Here is a 22,814-nt window from a genome sequence, read left to right on the forward strand (position 1 = left end):
GGGGGGAAAAAAAAATGCCCCCCCCTGGGCCCCAGGGGCACCCCCCCCCCCCCCCCCCCGTGCCAGATTCCTTTTGGCTTTTCCTGCCCGATGCCTGGAAGAAGGTGCATCCCGGTCCCGCTTGACTAGGCCATGGGTGATGGCCTCTGTTTCTGTCGCTGTGGTGCTTCTGAAGGGCCCGATTCCTGCACCCTGGAGGTCTCTCAGAGCTGGATTATACTCCGGTGCTGCTCCGAGAACGCCTGCGTTGGAGAGCTGGAGTGCATCGCCTGCGCATGAGAGAGCAGGGCCTCCCAGGGCAAAGGGGGCTTTGTGGGGGCCGGGAGGGGGCACATAAAGAGGGCATGCTTTTGCTGCTGAGGTCAGAGTCGCGTGAGAGTGGGGAGTCCCATTTTTGATGCCACCTGCCCGTTTCTCAGCCCCCCCTCACACGCACCGCAGTCTTCAGTTGTGTGCCTTCCCGTTGCTGCTTGCACATGAAATTAGCACGCCTCGTTAACGATCTGTGCCAACGCCTCTGTTGCCGCCAAAGGGAGTTGGCAAGCCCCAAGCCCAGGCCGTGTTGCAGGAAGTATGTGGGGCTGAGCGGATAATCCCCCTTAACGGGCTCCTTTTAAACGTGCGAGCCACAGGTACCTTCAGTGGAATTTTAAATGTCTGGTCGTTGATCGGTGGTTGGCAACTGACCTCCAACGCGTGGCCCTCCGCCGTGACGCTCTTTGGCTTCTGAGCGTCCTGCTGGGTGTCCTGGCGAGTCCAGCCTGTGCGGAGCCGCCCAACAGCAGCACAAACCCAGACATGGAGGGGGCGACACAGCCCCCAGGCCGCAGGCCGCAGTCGCCAGTCGAGGGGAGAGGGGCAGCTGGCTCAGTGCGGGGAGTCCTGCCGGTTCTCCCCACCCCGTGCCCACACACCTCCCGAGAGATCGCTCCGTGATTGCCTCTCCCTCACAGGCATGGCCCTCTGCAGACTCGCCGATGAGAGAAAGCGGATTACCGGGCGCTGAGCTGACGGGGCCCCCCTTGCGGCACCGGCGTGTCCCTCGAGGGCCTGTGCGGCGGCGAGGACCGTGCCTGGCGCGGCTTTGCGCCATGGCGCCCCAGCACCACGAGAGCGGCAGTCGGGCCGCTCCAGGCCGCTGGCGTGACGTTCCCGCGTGGCGGGTGGCGCTTCTGTCTGCCCCCCCGGCCGGTGAGTGTTGGCCCGAGGCTGGCCCAGTCGCTCTCCGCCGGTTGGTTTGGGGTATTTCTAGGCTGTCCAACCACTTCTGTGCTGCGCCTGACTTCCTGCATCTCCGGAGGTGCAGAGAGGCTGGCCAAGGCCTTTTGGCGCCGGGGGGGGGGATCCAGGTGCAGTAACTCCCGCACAGGACCCCTCGCCACGAGTGCGCCGCAGGTCTGCGCATGGCCCACGGACCAGAGCCGAGGTCGGGCTTGTTCGGGCTCGGCCTTCCTGAAGCACGTGCTGCCGTGGGGAGCGTTCCAGATGCGTGAGCACAAGGGGGCTCCCATCTGTCGAAAGCTGCTCTGTGCTGCCCCTCGTTAGCCAATGCCGCAAAAATGCGCGACAACGGCAGTTGCGGTCCCGGGCGAAGGGGGGCCGCAACGCCCCGGAGCGGGAAGGCGCTGGCACGCCCAGCCTCGGAAGAGAAGCCGGAGGGGAGCCGGGGAGCCTCTGCTGGGCCTCGGGGCTTCCACCCAGAGGAGGGCCGGGCACAGAACGACCGGCTCGGGTCCAGGGAGCTGGCCGGGTGGCCCCGAATGTCAGAGCGGCACGGCAGTGGGGCCCGGCCTGCAGGCATCCGAGGGGCCGTTGAGCCGCCGCCCGTCCGGGAGGGTTCAGCCGGGGGTCCGGCACCGAGCGGGGGCTGCCTCCCGCGCTGGTGTTCCGCGATGTGCTTCCCTGCCATGCCCCGCGGAGCGTGGCCCGTTGCGGGCGCCCTCTCACTCGCCGCGGCACATGCCTCTTCCCCCGGGCAGGTCGCCTGGATGTAGCGCTTCGGCCGGCCGTCGCAGAGGCGTGAGAGGGAGGCTGCGTGGAGCAGCTCCCGGGAGAGCTGATGGAGGCCGAGGCCGCGGAGCCCTCCGGCCCAGGTGGGTACCAGCCGGCTTCCCACGCGCAGGAGACGGGTGGCGCCGCCTCCTCGGGCCTCGTGGGGCCGGGCAGTGTGCGTGGCGCCTCGCCTGCGCCCCTCGCTGCCCGTGCCCTGGCTCCGGCTCGGGAGGCGCTGCCTGGCCGCGTCTCCGGCACGGGCCGCCCTCCAGCGGGACTGCCTGGCCGTGCTGGGCTTGGGGGACACGGGCCCCCTTTGGCGCTGCCCCGCGTGCATGGCCCGCACAGCCCTCCCGTGGTGCTGGGGGGGGCGCGCCTGGCAAGGGGGCCGTCCTGCCTGAGCTGCCCTGCGATTCCGTCCGCTCGTGGTCTGGCCGGGGAGAGGGAGGCGCTGGGGTTGCCCCTCGCCTGCTGCGGGTCGGGTCTCACGTGCGCTTCCTGCCCCGGCCCGGACTGGCGGCCTCCTGCACGGGGGCGGGGGGCGAGTGGAGGCGCTGCTCCCCACACTGCCTCCCACCGCCGCCAGGCCTGCCCTCCCTTTCCCTCCGGAGTGCCTCGGGGGAGTGCAGCCCCCCTTCTCCGCTGCACCGCACGGCCCGCTTTCTCCGAGCCTGCCCTCCAGGACCCGTGGGCCATCCGCCGGGTGGCCGGGCCGGCCAGCGGGAGGGAGAGCGAGGCCTTTCCCGGGCCGGCCACGCCGGCGGTGGAGCATGGCGAGAGGCTGCCTAGCGGGTGTCGTGCTGGAGGACCGCCCTGGCCCGCCTGCTCCGGCCTCTGGGGCGGGTGGCCGGCGAGCGCAGCCGGGCAGGGCCCTTCTCTGGTGCCGCCGGTCCAGCTGCCGCTCTCTTCGTCCCTCTGGCCGCAGGCTGGGCTGCTCCGGGACACGTGATCGTGGTGAAAGTGGAGCCGGAGGAGGAGCTGTGCATCGAATGCCCGGGAGACCCGGCGGAGGCGCCCTCGGACCCCACGGCAGGTGTGACGCGGAGCCGCTTCTCCTCCGGGGGAGGGAGGGGCGCGGGGGCGGGGGCGTCTCCGCTCCGGCCTCCCCGCTTCCTCTCTGCTGGGGCCCCTTTCCCGGGGACCCGTGCAAGAGGGAGTCCTCAGCACGGTGCGCAGAGGCCAGGCTGAGAGGGGCTGCCCCCACGGAGGTGCCTTCACCGGGAGGGGCGCCGGGGGCTGCGGAGGGAGGCTTTTCCTGGGAGGGGGAACCACAAGGGGGCTCACGCCCGGGTGCACGTGGCTTTGGGTCCTCCAGGCGTCGAGCCAGAGATGGCGATCAAGATCAAGATGGAGCCAGAGGATGACTCCTACGAGGACAGCCCCGGGGAGTGCAGCGACGGCGACTCCGGCGACGGCACGGACTCCTGTGAGTACGGCCCTGTCCCCGTCCCCCCCCGCCGGCTCTGCCCTCGGGCCTGCGGAAGCGGCTGGCCTCCTGGGGCCGTGGGCCAGGCCTTCGGCCTGCAGGCTGAGCCAGGTTCTGGCCGTCGAGGCGAGCCTCACAGGGCGCCTCAGCCCCACGGCCTGTTTGTGTGCTCAGGTCGTGCCCCCCATGGCCCCTCCCCACTCCCAGGCCGTCAACTTCCCCGGCCGCTGCTCTTGGCCGCCTGCAGCCGACCGGCCGAGCTGGCCTCCTGGAAATCCTGGGGCCTTTCCCTGTGCTGAATCCCACCACCGCCTCCGGGGTCCATGCGCAGCGTGACCCCCTCCTCCCCCCCCCACAGCCGATGCCAGGCCTGACGTGATAGTGAAGATGGAGCCAGAGGATGAGGAGGAGGAGCTGGGCTTCGGGGGGCCCCCCGGCCCGGTGGGGACTGAGGCCCCGGGCCCCCTTCCCGCAGGTCAGTTCTGCGCTTCTCCCGTTGCAGGCAGAGTTGACGGCGGGAGGGGGTGGGCGTGTGCAGTGGGGGCTTTGCGGGCCGCCTGCAGCCTCCGGGCACCCGCTTCTCCCGTGGCGGGAGGGGTGGGAGCGCCCAGGAGGGCCGAGGGGGCCCAGCGCATCTTCCGGGATCGGCTTGCCGGCCCGCCGGGCGCCACGGCGCACACAAAGCGGGACTGGGGTGTGGGCGGTGCTGGCTTCCGGGGGAGCCTCGCCCCGTGCTGCCCCTGGGAAGCTGTTTCCCGAAGCCTGCGAAGGGGCAGGCTGGCCTCCGCCCCGCTCGGGACACGTCCCCCCGTGGCAGAGGCGGCCACGCTGGGTGCTGCCGCCCTGCGGGGAGGCCGTCCGGTGGGGGCGTGACTCCTCGGACTTCGCTTCCTGGTTGCGCACGCGGCCCGCTCAGCCGCTTGACCAGCTCGTGATGCTCCTTGGATCCCAGAAGCGCCAGGCGGACGGGGCAGAGGGCCCTCGGCTCAGCGCGCGGCCCCAAGCGGAAACCTCCCTCTCGGGGCTGCCCGGCGGTGCCCTGAGCGCTGCCAGGGCGGGAGGCCCCCCACCTCCCCAGGCCGTGGGTCCTGTTGCTGTGCTGCTCGGGCAGTCGGGAGCTTCCTGCTGTCCAGCCGGGACCTGCGTCCTGTCACTTGAGGGTGTTATTCTGTGCCCTGCACTCTGGGGCGACCGAGGAGACATCCCGGCCCCGCTCTCTGGGGCAGCCTTTCACGAGCGCTCGCCTCCCCCCCCTCGGTCTTCTCTTCTGAGGCTGAGCAGGCCCAGCTGCTCTCACCTCTCCTCACAGGGCTTTGCCTCCAGCCTCCGGGTCGCCCTTGCTCCCTCCTTTGCGGGACTCGGGCGTGAGGCGTCCCTTCGTGCAGCTGGCAGCAGCACAGGTCCCTTCGGCAGCCACATCGCGCCGCTGGCACCTCTTCGCTTGTGAGCTGCACTCCTTCCAAGGTCCTCTCGCTGGCTGTGAGGAACCAGGTTTGGGCCAGCTGAATGCCCGGCTCCTGGCCTGTCCGGACCTGCACTTCCGACACCTGTCTCTTCTCTGCTTGCTCTCCGGCAGGTGGCCGCCCGCAGCCCAGCGTGGGCCCCCTGGGGGCTGCCGAAGGAGCAGCGATGGGCCCGCGGCCATCGCCGCAGAGTGGGGGGGGCAGCGGCCCCAGCCCCGGGGTCCCCCCGGAGCAGAAGTGGCCCCAGCCAGTGGATGCACAAGGGCGGCCCCGGCCCCCCAAAGGCCACGGCGCTGGTCCCCGAGAGGAGGCCGCCCGCCCCCGGGGGGTCTGGGGGACCCGACGAGAAGTTGCCCCCGCTGCCCCCCGGCCTGGCCGAGGCCAAGCGCCCCCGGAGCCACCCGGCGGAGCGGCCCTTCGCCTGCAGCGTGTGCGGGAAGCGCTTCCAGCACCGGGGCAACCTGATCACCCACCTGCGGGTGCACACCGGGGAGAAGCCATTCCCCTGCGCCGAGTGCGGGAAGAGCTTCAGCCAGAAGGGGGACCTGATGCGCCACCTGCGCATCCACACAGGCGAGAAGCCCTTCGAGTGCACCGTCTGCGGCAAGAGCTTCTGCTCCAAGCAGACCTTCGTGCTGCACCAGCGCATCCACACGGGCGAGAAGCCCTTCTCCTGCGAGGAGTGCGGCAAGGCCTTCAACCGCAAGGCCAACTTCATCACGCACCAGAAGATCCACCGGGGCGAGCGGCCCTTCGTCTGCGGCGAGTGCGGGAAGGGCTTCTGCGCCAAGAAGACCTTCATCCTGCACCAGAAGATCCACGTGGGCGACCGGCCCTTCGGCTGCTCCGAGTGTGGGAAGAGCTTCAGCCGCAACGGCGACCTCACCCGGCACCAGCGCATCCACACCGGCGAGCGGCCCTTCGCCTGCGCCGACTGCGGCAAGAGCTTCAGCCACAACGGGGAGCTGATCAAGCACCGGCGCATCCACACAGGCGAGAAGCCCTTCTCCTGCCTGGAGTGCGGCAAGGCCTTCAACCGCAAGGGCACCCTCATCACGCACCAGCGCATCCACACCGGCGAGCGGCCCTTCGCCTGCGCCGACTGCGGCAAGACCTTCAACCTCAAGACCACGCTGATGAAGCACCGGCGCATCCACACGGGCGAGCGGCCCTTCGCCTGCCTGGAGTGTGGCAAGACCTTCAAGTACAAGGGCAACCTCCGGACCCACCACCTGACCCACACGGTGGAGCGCGTGTACCCCTGCACGGAGTGCGGGGCCGTCTTCAGCCAGCGCAAGGAGCTAAAGGCGCACCAGGCCGCCCACCCCGGGCCCCGCCTGCTGCCCTGCTACGGGGACGGCGGCCAGGACGTGAGCCCCTTCCTGCCCGTCCACCCGCTGCTGCTCTCCTGCTCCCCGCTGCCCGTGCCCCTGGAGACCCTGGGCTACCAAGACGTGGGGCGGGGGGAGGCGGACCCGTAGCGCGGCCTGGGGGCCGGCCGGCCAGGGAGGGCTGCTGCCCAGACGGACTGTCGGGGGGCCCCGAGACGGGCGCCACAGGACCTTCCCGCCCGCAGAGCTGATGGGCGGCGTGCCAGGACCGTGCCTGGCAGCCGCCCACACTCCCCGGAGCGAAGAACCACAGCGGCCGGCCTGGTGCGACGTCAGAGGGGCTCCCGTGCCGCGGACCCTGAAGCGAGCTCTCCGGCGGGCCTCTGGCGCGTGGCCCCATCCTGCAGGGCGCCGTGGACGGGCGCTCCCCCGGCTTTCCCGGCTGCTGTGAGCGGGGGCGCTGGCCGGGCCCCCTGCCGGTTTCCAGGCTCTTGGTGACTGGTGCCAGGCTGGCGGGGACGGTGCCCGGGGCTGTTGCTGAGCCAGCGGTTTTGCGGGGTGGGGGGAGAGGAGGGGTGTTGACTAGGATAAGAAGGTGCGGCCCTAGTTTAAAGTCCAGATTAGGTTTTAATAAATTGAAACTCCAGTGGGGTGGAACGTGTCAGCGGCGCAGTGTTTTTACAGCTTTAAATCAAACGTTATGAACGAGGGTTGACCATGAGACGCCAAAAGAAATAGAAACATATTGTGGAATCACAGAATACTCGAGCTGGAAGGGCCCACGAAGGCCATCAGGTCCACCCCCCTGCTGTCCAGCTGCACCTTCAATGTCCCCGGTGTGGGAGAGCCCCCACCTCTCCGGGCGGCTGGTCCCACTGCCCTGTTGCTCTGGCAGCGAGGAACCTCTTCCCGTTGTTGATGCGCCGGATAACGGGAAGGATGCGTGAGCGGCAGAAGAACGGGCCTGTATTTCCCGCGCAGTGCTCCCGTTAAGCCGGTCGGGAAGCTGCCGTGCCGGAGGGGCCGGGGCTGAGCGGCCAGGCGGGCGCTGGGCTCGCCCCGAGGGTGCGCTGGCTCTGAGGTCTGGCGGACAAGGCGGAGGTCCCGGCTGGGCTGGGAAAGGGGGCTGGTGCCCCACGGGGTCCCCTCGAGAGAGGGCGGCCGCGCTGCCTCTGCCCCCTGCAGGGGCACGGCCGCCGCGGGGACCCGCGTTTCTCCAGCGCAGTCGTCCCGTCCCGGAGGAGCTCGGAGGCTAACGGCTCCTGGACGTAACGGGAACTGGCCGGGAACGCAGCTCCGGGTTCCAGCGCCTGTGAAGGTCGCCGTCCCTTCAGTTGATCAGCCGGATGGCCAGTGGGAGGGAGCGTCTGAGGAGGGCGTGGGGCTGAGCTCCCATCTGCCCCGCCCACAGCTGCTGCCCAGGGGCGATGGGAATTGCAGTTCAGCAAGCTCTGGGGGCCGGCTGTGCTAGCCCTGCCGCCCCCTCCCTCCTCCAGGGGCCGGGGCTGTGGGGCTCTCCTCGCGGGGGGCCCCGCTCGCCCCATGGCTGCCGTGTTCCCCAGGTGCTGCCGGTCGCCGGGTCTGACCCTTGCAGCGGAGGCCCGGCGGGCACCCCTGAGCCCGCCCCCCCACCCATGGGCCCGGCTGCCTCTAGTGCTTTCCTGGGCCCGGCATGTTCTTTTGACCCCCCCACCCATCTGCTGCTGGACAGCCCACCGCTCGGGCCCGGGGGAGCAGCCGCGCCGGATTTTACTCGCGCTGCGATCGGAAGGGCGTCTTTTTAAGAATGGAGACTGGGCATGTGGGGATGTAATTCGGGGTGAAATAACGCTCGACTGGGAAAGTCCTGCCGGGGGGGGGGGGGGGGGCATGGCTGTCCAGCCCCAGCTGCCCCCTTATGGGGCCTCTGAATCCTGCCTTATGGGTGGCCATCGCTTCATCCGGGAAGACGGAAAAGGGCCTTAAAGGTGACCTGGAGAGTGTTTTTATTATTCTACAAAGTTCCAGATCTCCCCAGGCTGGATAAGAGGAAGCTAAATCTTACGGAGCAAGTTGAGAAGTGAAAGAAGCTGCTTTTCCCAAGAACGTTTTATCTTGAGCTATTGCCGTGTGTACTTTTCAGGAAAGACACGGTATGGTTTCCTTTGTTCCCATGGGTGGATGTAGCAGATTCAGCTGGAATCCTTTGCTGAAACGATTTTCCCTGGTTAAAGGGGTGCTGGTGTTGTTTTTAGGGATCCTGATGGACAGGTGTTGCTGCCTGAAGACCAACATGCTGGATCGATCAAATGTTTAAAATGTTGTGCCTGGAACAGCTGCTCCCCGGAGCAGAGCTGGGAAGGTGCACCCAGGTGAGTCAGGCGGCGGGGAGGTGAGCGGGTTTGCAGAACAGCCGGAGCATTGGCTGCCCTGTGAGCAAATGGGGGTGCAAATTGCACGAGCGAGGGCTGACCGAGCACACCCACCCGCAGCTGCGTTCCCCAGGAACTGCTGTGTAACGCGGAGTTGCTGGAATAGCTGAAATCCTCCAAAGGTGCAGGGAAGGCTTTGGGAAAGGCGGACCTGTTGCGGCCACTGAGCGCGATGGGCTCGTGGCCCCAGCCTGGTCTGTCGATCTGCCACGGGGGCAAGGGAGCCGCCGCGTCTCCCGCCTGGACCCACAAAGGGAGGGCTCACCCGAGAGCGTGGCCCGCGGCCGGCCGGCCTCTCCTCCTCCCGGAGGGCAGAGCTGCCGCCTGGGACGGGGTGCTGGGCCCAGGCAGAGGCGAAGTGGGGCTCTCCCTGTGGCCGCCTAGGCATGCGCCCGGCCAGCTGGCCAAGGCTCCCGCGGAACCTGGTGCGTGCGCAGCCCCAGGACGAGCCCCCAGCCTGGTCTTGCCCTGCCCCACACGGCCCCACCATTGGTGCGTGTGTCCTGGGACGGGGGGCTCCGTGTGGGAAGCCGCGCCTCCGGAGCCCAGCGCCGAGACCACGGGTTGTGGGAATGGGCCTGGCGGGCGAGGCGTGTGCGGGGCCCTCGGCGAGGCCTTGGCTGAGGAGGCAGAGCCGGCACGGGGCCGGCCCCAAACGGAGGCGGGAGCCGGACCCGGGAGAGGCGGGAAGGCCCCCGCGGGGGGCGAGGCGGGGGCCGGGGGGGGGGGGGGGGCGCAGGATGTAAGAGGAGGCCTGCAGGATTGGGGGGGTCCAGCATTCTGCCCGTCCGGCGGCCGACCGGCTGCCCGGGAACCCGCCAGCGGAAGCGGGCAGCAGCCCCTCCTGCGCCCCTGCGACTTGCCGTTTGTTCTCTGCGCCTCGTCATTGCGTTGCTCCTTCGGTGGGTGGTCTCAGAATTAATTTCCAAAGCAGTCTAGGGGGTGCAGAAGTGAAAAGCTGCAACTCCGAAATCAGCTGCCCGGAGGTCACGGGAGGGCGAAAAGCTCTCCCTTCTCTGCACGGAGATGAGGAGGAAGATGCTGCGGCCAGGCTGCTCCTGGCCCTCCCTCAAGGCGGGACGTGGCCAGCTGGCTCAGGGACGGATCCTGCCCTGCCTCACCCGGCCGGCTCCCGCTTGCCTCCCATTCCAGAGGCTCCTGTTCCTGGGTCCTCCTCCGCTCGAGCCCCTTAACCCGCAGCTTCCAGGGCTGCTTTTTCCAGGTTCTTGTGGAAAGAAGATTGGCTCCTTTGAATGCGTTCATCTTCCAGGGTCCCCCCCCCCCCCAGCCTTTGCACTCGACAAAGGGGCAACCGGACGCAGTGGCCGGAGAGCAGGCTGGGGACCCGGGGCAGGTTCTGGGATCCAGGGCGCTCTGCCTTTGAGAAGTGAGAATTTTTGAGCTTTGCAGTGCAAAGCGTCTGCTCGTGATTCTGCACTCAAGGTGACAAAGCAAACAGCTTCTGCAGCGAGGAATTTGAGCAGTTGAAGGACGGAGGCAACCGGAGGGAAGACAACGTGCAGAAGGGGAAGTCTGATAACGGAGGCACACGGCCCAAGCTCAGGTCAAGCTGGGAGGGGGTGCGTCTGGTTTCAGTGATCTGCTCTGCTCTGCTCTGCGCGCTCGGTCAGCTCAGGTATTGTGCCGCGTGCACAGAAATCATAAATAAGCCCAGTTCACTGTTCCTGGCAGGGAGCTGCGGGCTTGGCCAGGCCCTCTGCCCCGGGCGGCGTCTGCCTCAACGAGGCCGGCTGGCTTCTCTACCGGCCGGTTCCCCGATTCGTGGCTTCGCAAGAGGAATGGCTTCCAGCGCCCCTTCTCGTCCCCCTCCGTGCCAGATTGCAGGGGCTTCACGCACCGCTGCCGGCGTCATCCTCCGGGGCCGCCGAGCTAATTTTGGGCAGCTTCTAGAAACGGGAGAATCCACGTGTCTCTGCAGCTGCACTGGGCCCGGCACCCACTTGCGGTTTCATGCCGTGACACAAAAGCAGGCAAGAGGAAGAATTGGGCTGGGAAATCCCGATGTGTGAAGGATGTGCGCTGGCTGCGGAGGAGAAAGCGGGAGAGAACTTGCTTGGGGAGCCTCGGAGGGGTCCCGCGGAGGACGGCACCACGCTAGGCACCCGCCACCTCCTGGGAGAAGAGCCACAAGCCCAGCATGCCGGCCGGCCGGCACGGAGCCCCCTCGCCTCTTCCTCTGTGAGGGCAGGGGGGCACTGAGAAACAGACCGAGTGAGCCGGAGGGGCCTCCCGGGCCATCTAGTCTGACCCCCAACTACAGCCAGCTCTGCTCATGACAGGCCAGCCATGTGCGTGCCCAGCCTATCCTTGAACACCCGCACCAGAGGGCTCTGTGGAAGCCCATCCCATACCCTGGCGGTCCTAACCATCCAGAAGTACTTCAAGATCCCTTTCGCAAGTGCTGCTCTCCAGCCACTTGTCCCCTGACCTGTACCCATGACGCCCATCCCTATGGCCCAAGCGCAAGGCCTTGCACTTCTCCACACTGAACGCCATCCTGTTGTCTCCCGCCCACTTCCACAGTCTGTCCAGATCCTTCTGGGTCCGGAGTCCCTGCTCCGCAGTTGTGGCCACGGCCCCTGTTTTAGTACTTTCTGCACCCTGGACGGGAGATGCCTTTTGTTTCACCCATTTGCATGCGGGGGGCGGGGGGGGGGCGGGTTGGGGCCACAGGGGCTGAAGGCAGGACAGCCCCAGGACGGAGCCGCTTTGCTGGCCTCTGCTTTCTCTGCGTGGCCCCGGGAGCCTGGACGGACGGCCACATTCCTGGAGGGGGCGGCCACCGAGGGGCTGCGGCACCAGAGGCAGTGCGCCCATTCCCGCCGGAGCCGATGCCAGATGGGGGCCCGCGACTCGGGGCCTGCGCTTCCTAAGCACCTTTTGTGGCCCGGGACGATGCGCGGGATCCCCGGGGGTCGTCCTGGTGCAGCCCGGGTGGCTCCGCGGGAGCGTCGACCAACGGGGGGTTCGACGTAGCGACAAAAGCAGCGGCCTAAGCATAATTCCGTCCTGCCGCCCTTCTGCGAAGCGGGGAGGAATCACTGGAAGGCAGCGGCAGGCGGAGCACCGGTGGGGGTGTTTGGGAGGGCCGGGCCTTATCAGGCGGGAGCAGCCGGCCGGCCCGTGCGGGTGAGGCAAGTGCCAAGCTCGGTGCCTCGCAGCGCGCCCAGAACGAGGCGGTGGGCGCTCAGGGGCCGCAGTGGAGCTCCGGCGCATGCAGAGGGGACTGCACCCAGCGTGGGTCGGCTTCCCTGGGACTCCCGGCGCGGTCTGCACTCCGTCTGGGGCCCGGGCGCCAGAGACTCGTCGTTGCAAAGCCCAGGTAGGCAGGAGGCTGGGCTGCCGGGGACTCGGGGCCGCGGGGAGGCCTTCCTCCAGGAAGCTGCTGGAGGGAGGGGCTCCCGGACACGGCACCCACGGTCCCAGGGGCCTGCAGATGCTCCGGCGGGGACCATGGGCCTGCCTCGCGCGGCTCTCCCTGGCCTTGCCATTGGCCACCTGCGGGATCCCTCTGTCGGCTCTGCTGCAGCGGGGCCTTCCCAGCCCCAGGGAAAGGGGGGCTGTGGGGCAGGCCCGCGGCTGCTGTGGGAACCGTGCTCATGTGGAGCCGGGCGGCCCAGTGCTCAGCCGCCGGCCAGGCTGTCTGGCCTCTCTTGCCAGCCAATCCACACCCAGCCAGCCGGGTTTATTCCCGGGGTTTCCTGGAACTTGAGCTCGTCCCCGTCCGCATTCCCGTGACTGGAGTCCCCACACCGTCACCCCTGACTTGCTTTCCTCTCGTGCTTCGATGGAAACTGCGCCCTTCCTTTGAAATTGCCCCGCTCGCTTCTCCCCCCCCCCGCCCCGGACGATCCAGTGCTGCGGCCAAGCGTGGATGCGCCAGGACAAGCCGTGCCTGGAAGGGGGCAGGCCGAGCCCCTGCCGCCGGTGCTCCCCCAGGTCTGCCCCCCCCCGCGTGGCCTGCCGCGCTTCCTCCCTGGCTCAGCCGGCAGGCCTCCCCGCCTCTCTCCTTGCAGGTGAGCCCCAGCGGGGGCTGCGATGCACGTGTCCGAGCAGGTGCTCGAGATGGCCGCTCTCGGCCGCCCCTTCCAGCTGGGAATGCTCTACGACTGCCGGAGCGACTTCCTGCTCCCAGGTAAATGTGCCCCCGGGGGGGGGGTTCCAGCGAGCGTGGTGGCGTGGGGCTCACAAGGGCAGATTGGGCGCCCCTTCCCCCCTTCAGAGGCAAGAAGCTTCCGGGTGAGGGCCATGGGGGCAGACCTTGTGCACCACAATTTTCACCCGTTTGTGGTTTGGGAAGCTTCCTCTTTTCCATCAGGAGAGAAGCTGGGAATGAGACCTGCTCCCTACCTATGAGTAAGCAGAGCATTACGGGGGCTTCATAAGCTGGGGATAGCCTGGTGCCCACAGATTCCCCCTTGACCCTTAGATCCGCCCGGAAAAGGTTTCCCGTGGGTAGCAGAACTACCCCGCTAGGGCCGGGCGGGCATCGCGGGACCTGCTGCATGAGGCCCTGCCACCCGCCAGAGGCGCCCGCTGTGCCTGCATGTCTGGGTTTGGGCGTGGAAATGAAGCGGCCCGCGGGCAGCTCGGGGAGGGACCGTGCAGGGCCGAGCGCGGCCGCCCGGCAGCCTCCCCGCCACACGTGTGGCTGAAGGGCCCCTGCTCCCTCCAGGCATCACTCTGTGGGACCCGGGGACCCTCGCGAAGAACATCGATATGCGAGTGCAGCCCAACACGGAGACGCAGGTCATTGCGTTCGACACGCTCGCCAACAAGGCCGGCGCCTTCAGCCTCTCGTCCTCGCTCAAGGCCAGCTTCCTGGGCAGCCTGGTCCGGGTGGAGGGCTCGGCCAAGTTCCTCAACGACAGGCAGCGGTCGCAGCGCCAGGCCCGCGTGACGCTCAAGTACTCGGCCAGCACCCACTTCAAGCAGCTGACCATGAGCCAGATCGGGCGGCAGCACGTCAGCTACCCGGAGGTGTTTGAGCAGAGCGTGGCCACCCACGTGGTGACGGGCATCCTGTACGGCGCCCACGCCTTCTTCGTCTTCGACCAGATGTCCTCTTCCGTGGAGAGCGTGCAGGACGTCCAGGCCAAGCTGCACGCCATGGTCATGAAGATCCCCACGGCGGCCGTGGCCGGGGAAGGAGGCATCTCGGGCCAGCGGGATGCCCGGGGCAAGGACGTGGCCGGCAGCTTCAGCTGCAGCTTCTACGGGGACTTTGCGCTCGAGAGCAACCCGACAACCTATGAAGAGGCCCTGAGGGTCTATTCCAGCCTCCCCCAGAGGCTGGGGAGCAACGGGGAGAAGGCCGTGCCCGTGAAGCTCTGGCTGTACCCGCTCATCCGGCTGCACTCCAGAGCGGCGAAGCTGGTGCGCGAGGTCAGCGCCAAGCTGGTCTCCGACACCGAGAGGGCCCTGGAGAAGCTGATGGAGGTGGACGTCCGGTGCAACGACCTGCTCCAGGACCCCATCAGCACGACCTTCCCGGAAATCCTGAAGAAAATCCGGGCGTTCAAGCATTTGTGTGAGCAGTACAAGTGCGCCTTCCAGAAGCGGCTGGCGCAGGTGCTGCCCTCCATCCGTGGTGGGGGGGCGGAGGAAGTGGCGCTGGTGGACATCCTGCGGGGGAACGAGCAGTCGCCGTTCAGAACCTCCCTGCTCAAGAAATTCCTGGACCTGAGGTACCGCGAGATTTATTTTGTGAAATTCTTCCTGGACTTGTCCAAGGGGAGGGTCTCCTCGCAGGACGACCTGGTGAGGCGGGTGCTTGACCCACGCATCGATGCTGTGGTGGCGTTCATATTCACCTCGCTAGAAGCCAAGGAGCCCTACCTGCACACGCTCAGTGCCAGCTTGGCTCACGGCTCTGAACCAAAGCCCAAGGCCCTGACAGAAGCGGACAAGAAGTTCACTCCGTGGTTTGAGGACAAAGATGTTTTAGAAAGCGCCCGGAACGCAGCCATGGTCTTTGCCGACTTTTCGCTCAGCTGTTATCCCGGGGAGGTCCGCTTCGTGGTGACGTCGCGTCGCGATGACGGCAATCCAGGTGCTGTGCTTGTCCGGTACCAAAGCGGCTGCCTGGACGGGACCAGACTGGACCTTCTGCCCAGGCCCTCCCCGCCCCTGATCGATGCCATCTCCTACGACAGGTTCGAGCTCACCTTCAAGCCCGCCGAGGCTGGGACACAGGCGGTCTCAGGCTATTACGTCCAGTACAGGGTCTTTGGAGAGGAGTAGTGGATGTTTGCCTACGTGAAGGGGAGGGAGGAGAAGCTCCTGGTGGCAGGGCTGGAGTCGCAGACGAGCTACGAACTCAGGTACGCCGTGGAAGGCAGGTCAGGCCTCAGCCAGTTCAGCGAGGTCAGCGAGGTGGTGCGAACCGGCCTGCGTTCCAGCCCGCCAGGGAGGCCCACCTGGGCGCAGGCGGCCTCCTGCTGCAGCTTCCAGGTGCAACTGACGTGGGGCAGCCCCGTCGACGTGGCGGAGGGCGTGGTGATCAAGGAGTACAAGGTGGAGTACAGGAAGCGGGCGGAGAGCAGGTGGTGGGAGCACAGGACGGGGGCGAGGGTGGAGTGGTGGGGGCTCCCCAGATCCGCCAGGAGGAGCATCGCTGCCGCGCGAGTCGTGGCCGTCTACGAAGACGGATCGGAGAGCGAGCCCAGTGAGGAGGCCGTCTGGAGCGAACTTTAGAGGGGAAGGGCTGGCGATGGCGATGGCGAGCCCGAGGCCTCGCCTGGCCCCTTCCGCTCTCACGCGCCCCAGGGCCTCGGGGAGCTGGAGCAGAGCGTTGCCCGGGGGCTGGCCAGGCGCAGAGCGCAGCAAGTGGGTCAGCGCCTTCTGTGGGCGCCTGGATCCATGAACGGGCGACTTTGCAAGGATTCCAGCCTTTGCATTCTTGTCCAACTGAAGAACGCAACAGGCACAATCCTATTCATGCTTACTTGGGAGTAAGCGCCACCCAGGTCAGTGGCCCTTACTTCTGAGTAAATGCGCTTAGCATTCCTCCCCTGGGAACTCGGCTGGTGAGGGCCAACAGGGCCACAGTCGGGGCAGGCCTGCCGAGGAGCGGTGCCGGCGGGGGGGGGGGCGGCGCCCCGATTCGCGACGTTCCCCCTCCGCGCCAGGCGCTCCCGCGAACGGGGCCCCGCTGGGAGCAGCGCTGGGCGCCCACTCCGCCCCCGCTTAACGGGGCCGCAAACCGCCTGCATCAAGCGGGGGACGCAGAGGCAGCGAGGAGCCGCGGGGCTTGTGCTGCGGGGAAGCCGCCTCGGGTTCTCTCGGAGGAGCGGCGCCTTCCCGGGGGTCCGGGGGGGGAGGTTCCTCCCCGTCGGGGCGAAGCACCTTCGCGCTCCCCGTGGGCCTGCAGCGCTTAAAAGGCGACCTCCCCCCCCCACGCGCGCGCGCGGGAAGCGCTCCGCCCCCCGCGCTTTGGGCGAACGCGCTGCCTGTGCGTGCGGGCAGGGGGCGCTGTGAACCGGACCGTGCGCGACCGCCGGAGCGCGGCATCCTGCGCGCCACTGGGAGCTCCGTAGCGGCGTGGCAGCCGCCTTCGCCTGCTTCTCGGTTCGGACGGCCCTGGGTGCAAACTTCCCTCCCCGGCGCAGCGTCTGGAGCAGCCCCACGCGCTTCCTTGCTGCAGCACGAGGGCCCCCCGGGGCCCAGCCCCCCTTCAGCACTTCGTGGGCCCTCGCACAACTGCCTGTGCAAGGCTGGACCGCAGGAGCAGTGATGCTCACGACTCGAGTCGCACAAGCATGGCGGCCAGCCAGCCCCTCGGTGTGCGTCAGGCTTTTATTTGCGGGAAATACAGGGGCCGCTCCAGCCTCTTCCGGGGCGCAGCTTCCCTGGTGCAGCTCCGGGCCTCTTGCTGCAGCAAAGGACCAATGTGAGCAGAGGTGCTTTTCCGAAAGAGCAGCCGTGCTGAAAACAGGCGGCCAGCCGAAGCCGGGCACCGGGTGCCTGTGGAGGGGGAGACGCCTCCACGCAGGAATGGGCCCAGGCAGGGGCGGGATGGGGTCCCATGAGCAGCACCAGCTCAGTCGGGGGGCAGCTGGAACTTCACGTCCAGCCGGGCTTCCTTGGCCAGGGTCATTATTTCGGAGAGCTTCACGGCCGTCTTGGCCGCCTTGTCCAAGTCGTCGCAGGGGAGGGTCCCCAGGCCGCTCTCGGCGATCAGCCGCTTGGCCTCCTGCACTCGGGTCCCCTGCAGCCGCACCACCATGGGGGTCCGCAGCCCCAGCTCCGTTGCTGCCAGAAGGATTCCCTGCGCGATGGTGTCGCAGCGCATAATGCCTCCAAAGATGTTCACCAGGATGGCCCGGACCCGCTCGTTCGACGTGATCAGCCGGAAGGCCTCCTTCACCTGCTCCGTCGTGGCGCCACCCCCCACGTCCAGGAAGTTGGCCGGCGTGCCCCCGTGGAGCTGGATGATGTCCATGGTGGCCATGGCCAGGCCGGCCCCGTTGACCAGGCAGCCGATGTTGCCGTCCAGGGCAATGTAGTTGAGCTCGGCCCGGGCCGCCTGCCAGTCCTGCTCGTCCTCCTGGCTCCAGTCCTGCAGTTCGAAGAGCTGCTTCTGGCGAAAGGCCGAATTGCTGTCGAAGTTCAACTTTGCGTCCACGCACGTCACTTTCCCTGCTGAGTCCTCCACCATGGGGTTGATCTCGACCAGGAGGGCGTCGTATTTAATGAAGAGGTTGTAGAGCTTCACGATGTTCTCGGCGGCTTCGCGCGCCACCTTCGCGGGGAACCCCATTTTCCGGGCCAGCCCCAGGGCCTGCTCCTCCCGGATGCCGTCCATGATGTCCACCGGCTCCTTCGCGATCGCCTCGGGCTCCTCGGCGGCCACGTCCTCGATGTGGACGCCACCCTGGGAGCTGCCGATGAGCACCGGGCCCTGGAAGGCGCCCTCCATGGCGATGGCGAAGTAGTACTCCTTTCTCGGGTAGCTGCGCTCACAGACCAGGACCTGGTGGCAGATGCGGCCCTTTTCCCCCGTCTGCCTGGTGAACAGCCGCCTCCCGATCATCCGGGAGGCCACGTCCCGGGCCTCTTCGGGGGAAGACACGATTTTCACTCCTCCTCGGAGGCCCCCTTCGAAGGTGCCCTTTCCCCGCCCGCCGGCCAGGACCTGCGCTTTGACCACCACCTCCTCCGACCCCAGCTCCCGGGCGGCTCGGTACGCGTCCTCGGGCGTCCTGGCCACCTGCCCCTCCGGCACGGCAACGCCCGCCTCCCGCAGCAGGTTCATGCTCAGGTATTCGTGCAGCGACAGGCTCCTTCGCTGCTGCCCCGCGGCCGTGCGGAGGGCTGCCCAACGGCCCCCTCGCCCCACCAGCCTCGCCACCCCTGCTGCCCAGGCGCCCATCATGGAGCCGGGCCTTCGCCCCCCTCGCGGCTCCAACCGCCCTCCAACGGCCGCTCGCCGCCTCCCCATTGGCCGGCGAAGGTTCCGTGGGCGGGGCCCGGGGGGCTCCCTGCACGTGGGGGGGCCTGGGGGGCTGCTGGGCCAGGGCGCCTTTCGCGTGGGCAGGCCCCTCGTGGGCACTCCTCCGGGCGCTGGGGTGCAGAGGGCCGGACGACGGGCTGGTGAAACGCAGGCGGGGACAGTCGCAGCGGACCCCCCTATGCTCGGCCCTCCGCCTGCTCCCACCGAGCCTCCGGCACCCACAGGGCGGGGGAGCAGGGGGGCGCTGCCCTTCCGGCCCCGGAACGGCTGCCGTCTCCTTGCCGAGAGGGCGCATGCGCCGAGGCGGCCCGTTGCTGGCTGCCAGGCGGTGCCGGGGCTGCCCGCAGAGGCAGGGAGTGCCCGGGAGCAAGTTCCGAGTCCGCGAAGGACCGCTGGGCGGAGGGAGCCCCGTCTTCCGACCCGTTCTGCGCGGCCCACGCAGTTTCCTTTTACGGCCTGAGCCGCCGCAAGTTCCTGCTGGAAACAGGCTGGCTGCAACCAGATCCGTGAGGGAAGGAAAGCCCCCACTTCTCCCTTCCAAAAGGCTGCCAGGATGGGCGGCCAGCGAGGTGGTGGCGCGGTTGGGGGCGAGGGGGCTGGGGGGAGCAGCAGCAACAGCCCCTTCTGCCGTGGCAAGAGCAGCCGGAAGGTTCTTGGGGGAGTCCCAAAGTGTGGAGGAGAAGTTCACTTCTTTGCAAGGAGCGTGTTTTGAAAGCGCGCCTCAAAGAGGGGTTCCCAGGCTGCTCTGAATGCGTTTCGGTGCGAGGCGAAGCGCTTTTTATTTTCCCAGTATTTTAATAGTGTAACTTTAAACTTTGTTTTAATATCCTATTTTATTCTGTACCGCTGCTATGCTTCTACACCGATTCAGTTGCAATTGCTATTATGGTTTTGTTCTTTTAAATTTTGGGCTCATGTCTTGTAAACTTTTGTTGAATTGTGGCTTGTCATGGCCACCCAGAGAGCCCAGGCTGTTGGGTGGTATAAAAATAAACAAACGAAGTAAATTGGGTTTTAGTAAGATGTGTAAAAAGATTTAGGGGGTAGAGAAAATGCAGACGCCCCCAGGGCCTCCTTGGCACCTTCACCAATTCTTTGCCTACTTGCATGTAAAGCTGAAGGGGGGGTTGCTTTTCCCGGGGGGGGGCGCGTGTGGGGCGGGGCGCTGAGCGGGCATGCGGTGTCCCTGGCTCCGGGTGGCCCGTGAGGAGTGTCCCTGGCGCTGCTCCCACAGAGTCCTTCGCGCGGCGGGTGCGCTTGCCGGCGTCCTGCGGCCAGAACCAGAGCGCCGCAGGGGGAGCCATCCGGAGCTGAGGCTGGGCTGCTTCGGTGCCTTGGGACGTGGCAGCGCCCGGCTGCGGGCTTCCCGGGGGCCTCGCGTAGCCCCAGGGTCGGCATGGCTGTTGCTGACATGCCCCGTTCTATGGGGGCGGTGGGCGGAGGGAGGGCTGCCAGAGCAGGCTGCGTTTCCCAACACAATAAAGCCCAGTATTTGGAGGAGGGGAGCAGAGGTGGCGTTCCCTTGGGCCACGCATTCTACTGCCCCTTCAGCAAAAGACCCCTTGAGCTGCTGTCAGTCCTGGGTGGAGGCCTGTTCTCCCTGCAGAGGAAGGCAGGACGCGCTCCAACGGAGCCAAGCGCAGCGAACCCAGGTTCAGCTTGGATGCCAGAAGCGCTTCCTCACAGTGAGGACCCCGAGGGCGTGGAAGGGGCTTCCATGGGAGGTGGCGGAGGCCCCATCGTGAGGGTGCTCAAGGACAGGCTGGGCATGCGCATGGTGGGCGTGTCGTGAGCGGAGCCGGGGGTCAGACTAGATGGCCCCGGAGACCCCTTCTGCCTCACTCAGTGTCCATGTTTCTGTTTTTGGGCCTTCTCCTATCTTCAACTCTTGTCATTGTCCCGCTTTCTCATGGCATAACCACTAGATGGCGCTGTGCTGCAGTGGAATAGCGCACTCATGCAAGTGAGACAATTTGCTTTCTTTCACAAATAGGGGCAACACTCGGTTTCCCCTTCTCTGCCCCACACAAATTGCTCTCAAGAGCAGAAGTGCAGTGAGAGGGTCATCTAAGCACGCCGCGGAGCGCTGTGAGAGTGACGGGCCGTGGCACACTCCTGCTGTGCGGCAGGTGGCTGAGGGGCGGGGCGGGCCGGGGGGGGGCAGGCCGGGCCGGTGATGTCACAGAGCCGTGCAGGGACGTCGCCTGGGAACACCTGGGAGAGAACCTTGCGGACCGGCCTCCCACGAGGCAGCGGGACGGTCCGCAGGGGACGCCCTGGGAGGGCGAGCGTGGGAAGAGGGTGGGTGGCCGGCCCCATGATCTGCCAGCGGGCAGCCAGCGTGGCCAGACTGGCTGGAAGAGGCAGCTGCCGAGCAGCCCTGGCCGCCGCAGCCCACATCCTTGGGGCCCGGCGGGGCTACTATACCTCCCAGGGGGTCCCGTTGCTGCAGCAGCAGCTGCGGGACCTGTCGCTGCACGAGTACCTGAGCATGAAGCTCCTGAGGGAAGCCGGGGTGTCGGTGCCCTTTGGGTTGGTCGCCCGGACTCCAGAGGAGGCGTTCAAGGTGGCAAGGGAGATCGGCACCAACGACCTGGTGGTGAAGGCCCAGGTGCTGACGGGGGGCCGGGAAAAGGGCATCTTCGAGGGGGGCCTGAAAGGGGGAGTGCAGATCGTGTATTCCCCGGAGGAAGCCCAGGAGGTGGCATCCGGAATGATCGGGAGACGGCTCTTCACCAGGCAGACGGGGGAAAAGGGCCGCATCTGCAACCAGGTCCTGGTCTGTGAGCGCAGGTACCTCCGGCGGGAGAGCTACTTCGCCATCGCCATGGAGAGGCCGTTCCAGGGCCCGGTGCTCATCGGCAGCTCCCGGGGCGGCGTCCGCATCGAGGACGTGGCCGCCGAGGAGCCCGAGGCGATCGCGAAGGAGCCGGTGGACATCGTGGACGGCATCCAGGAGGAGCAGGCCCTGGGGCTGGCCCGGAAAATGGGGTTCCCCGCGAAGGTGGCGCGCGACGCAGCTGCCAACATGATTAAGCTCTACAACTTCTTCATCGAGCACGACGCCATCTTGGTGGAGATCAACCCCATGGCCGAGGATTCCACGGGGGCGGTGATGTGCATGGACGCAAAGATCATTTTCGACAGCAATTCGGCCTTTCGCCAGAAGCGGCTCTTCGAACTGCAGGACTGGAGCCAGGAGGACGAGCAGGACCGGCAGGCGGCCCGGGCCGAGCTCAACTACATCGCGCTGGACGGCAACATCGGCTGCCTGGTCAACGGGGCCGGCCTGGCCATGGCCACCATGGACATCATCCAGCTCCACGGGGGCACGCCGGCCAACTACCTGAACGTCGGGGGCGGCGCCACGGTGGAGCAGGTGACAGAGGCCTTCCGGCTGATCACGTCGAACGAGAGCGTCCAGGCCATCCTGGTGAACATCTTTGGGGGACTGATGAGGTGCGACGTCATCGCGCACGGCATCATCATGTCCGCAACGGATCTGGAGCTGCGGATCCCCGTGGTGGTGCGGCTGCAGGGGACCCGAGTGGAGGACGCCAAGCGGCTGATCGCCGAGAGTGGCCTGAGGATCCTCCCCTGCGACGACTTGGACAAGGCGGCCAAGATGGCCGTGAAGCTCTCCGAAATAATGACCCTGGCCAAGGAAGCCCAGCTGGACGTGAAGTTCCAGCTGCCCCCCTGATCCTGCGGCCCCGGCTCAGCTGCCCACCAAGTCCCACAGCCCCAAGACACGCTCCAGGGCCCCGCCCCGCCCCCGGGTCCCTGCTGGGGGGCCCCACTGTGGGGCAAGCGCTCACGGCCCCCCCCATGCGCCGAACCGCACGGCTCTCCCCTCGCCTGCACTGCGAGGCCGCGACTGCCTCACCAGGCACCGGCCACGCCGAGGAGGCTGCCCCTGAGAGGCTGGGCGGCCAGGGAGCCTTTGGGACACGATTCCCCCAAATAAACCTCCGGCCTTCACTGGGGTGGCGACCTTGTCTCCACGGCTGTTCTGATTCAGTGGTCTTCCTACACAACTCAGTATTCAAAGGACTCCCTGAATGGCTCACACACCAACTATTGAAACGGGCTAAAATACAATTGTCAGAACAAGTCCAGATACTCCAATCCCAAAAACCTGGAGCTGCACAGGGACTGTTTTTAAACAGGGCGACTGTGGGCATGTGCTCATGACACGTGAAAGGATGAGAGTTGATTGGTTAATACTAGTTATTAATTTTATTAATAATACCACTACCAGTACTAATAAACAATTCTTAAAACAGCAATAATTATCATGCACAACGGTGGCCACGGGGCTTCTAAAACCTGCACATGCAACTAAACTGTGAACACAACAATTCTGGGGATTTATTTCAGAACAAAACGAGGCACATCATAAATTCTCCAGAGCTTGAAAATTCAAAGCTTGTGCAGGCGCTTAAGATGCTTGTTCAAATTACCTGCTGTGTTGTTTTGCAGCACAAAGTGCCCCGACACCTTGGCATGTTTGTTCCCCTGCAGCAGAGGAGGGGGCAGAAGGCCAAGGAGCTGTTGGACTCCGACGCCCATCAGTCCCTGGCCAGGCGGGATGGGCTGATGTGCGCTGAAGTGCAGCAGCGTCCGGGAGGGGCCCCTTCCTCGGCCCCGCGGGGGGGAAGGGGCCGCCTCGCAGGGGGCCTCCCGCGCAACGCGGGCCGCCGTGCCGGAGCGGGC

The 22,814-nt window shown here is 66.8% G+C and overlaps 4 protein-coding genes across 6 annotated transcripts in view; 3 read left to right on the forward strand and 1 right to left on the reverse strand.

Annotated features, from left to right (window-relative positions):
- LOC123019545 (zinc finger protein OZF-like) overlaps positions 1-6,876 on the forward strand; it is a 7,800-nt gene extending 924 nt beyond the window's left edge. Inside the window, exons 2-7 of one of the 3 annotated variants that reach the window (XM_044422498.1) lie at positions 954-1,191; positions 1,980-2,093; positions 2,918-3,025; positions 3,308-3,418; positions 3,777-3,893; positions 4,995-6,876. In XM_044422498.1, the coding sequence (XP_044278433.1) occupies positions 2,060-2,093; positions 2,918-3,025; positions 3,308-3,418; positions 3,777-3,893; positions 4,995-6,463 (1,839 nt within the window). In that variant the 5' untranslated portion in view covers positions 954-1,191; positions 1,980-2,059 and the 3' untranslated portion in view covers positions 6,464-6,876. Of the gene's footprint in view, positions 1-41; positions 1,192-1,979; positions 2,094-2,917; positions 3,026-3,307; positions 3,419-3,776; positions 3,894-4,994 lie in introns of those variants that run through there. The other 2 variants (XM_044422496.1, XM_044422499.1) reach the window with 2 other exon arrangements.
- Positions 6,877-11,510: 4,634 nt separating this feature from the next.
- On the forward strand, positions 11,511-19,105 carry LOC123019546 (verrucotoxin subunit beta-like). Its single transcript, XM_044422500.1, has 3 exons — positions 11,511-11,966; positions 12,661-12,779; positions 13,320-19,105. The coding sequence occupies exons 2-3, from the start codon at positions 12,683-12,685 to the stop codon at positions 14,885-14,887; spliced, it is 1,665 nt and encodes a 554-aa protein (XP_044278435.1). The 5' UTR covers positions 11,511-11,966; positions 12,661-12,682; the 3' UTR covers positions 14,888-19,105.
- LOC123019548 (succinate--CoA ligase [ADP-forming] subunit beta, mitochondrial-like) lies at positions 16,518-17,991 on the reverse strand. The gene has a single exon (XM_044422503.1). The coding sequence runs from the start codon at positions 17,898-17,900 to the stop codon at positions 16,686-16,688; it is 1,215 nt and encodes a 404-aa protein (XP_044278438.1). The 5' UTR covers positions 17,901-17,991; the 3' UTR covers positions 16,518-16,685.
- A 1,169-nt stretch (positions 19,106-20,274) lies between the features above and the next one.
- LOC123019573 (succinate--CoA ligase [ADP-forming] subunit beta, mitochondrial-like) lies at positions 20,275-22,387 on the forward strand. Its single transcript, XM_044422540.1, has one exon. It carries the CDS (start codon positions 20,275-20,277, stop codon positions 21,799-21,801), a length of 1,527 nt encoding a protein of 508 aa, XP_044278475.1. The 3' UTR covers positions 21,802-22,387.
- The last annotated feature ends 427 nt before the right edge of the window (positions 22,388-22,814 follow it).

Source organism: Varanus komodoensis, unplaced genomic scaffold (genome assembly GCF_004798865.1).
Source record: "Varanus komodoensis strain SLA01 unplaced genomic scaffold, ASM479886v1 scaffold129, whole genome shotgun sequence".
NCBI lineage: Eukaryota > Metazoa > Chordata > Lepidosauria > Squamata > Varanidae > Varanus > Varanus komodoensis.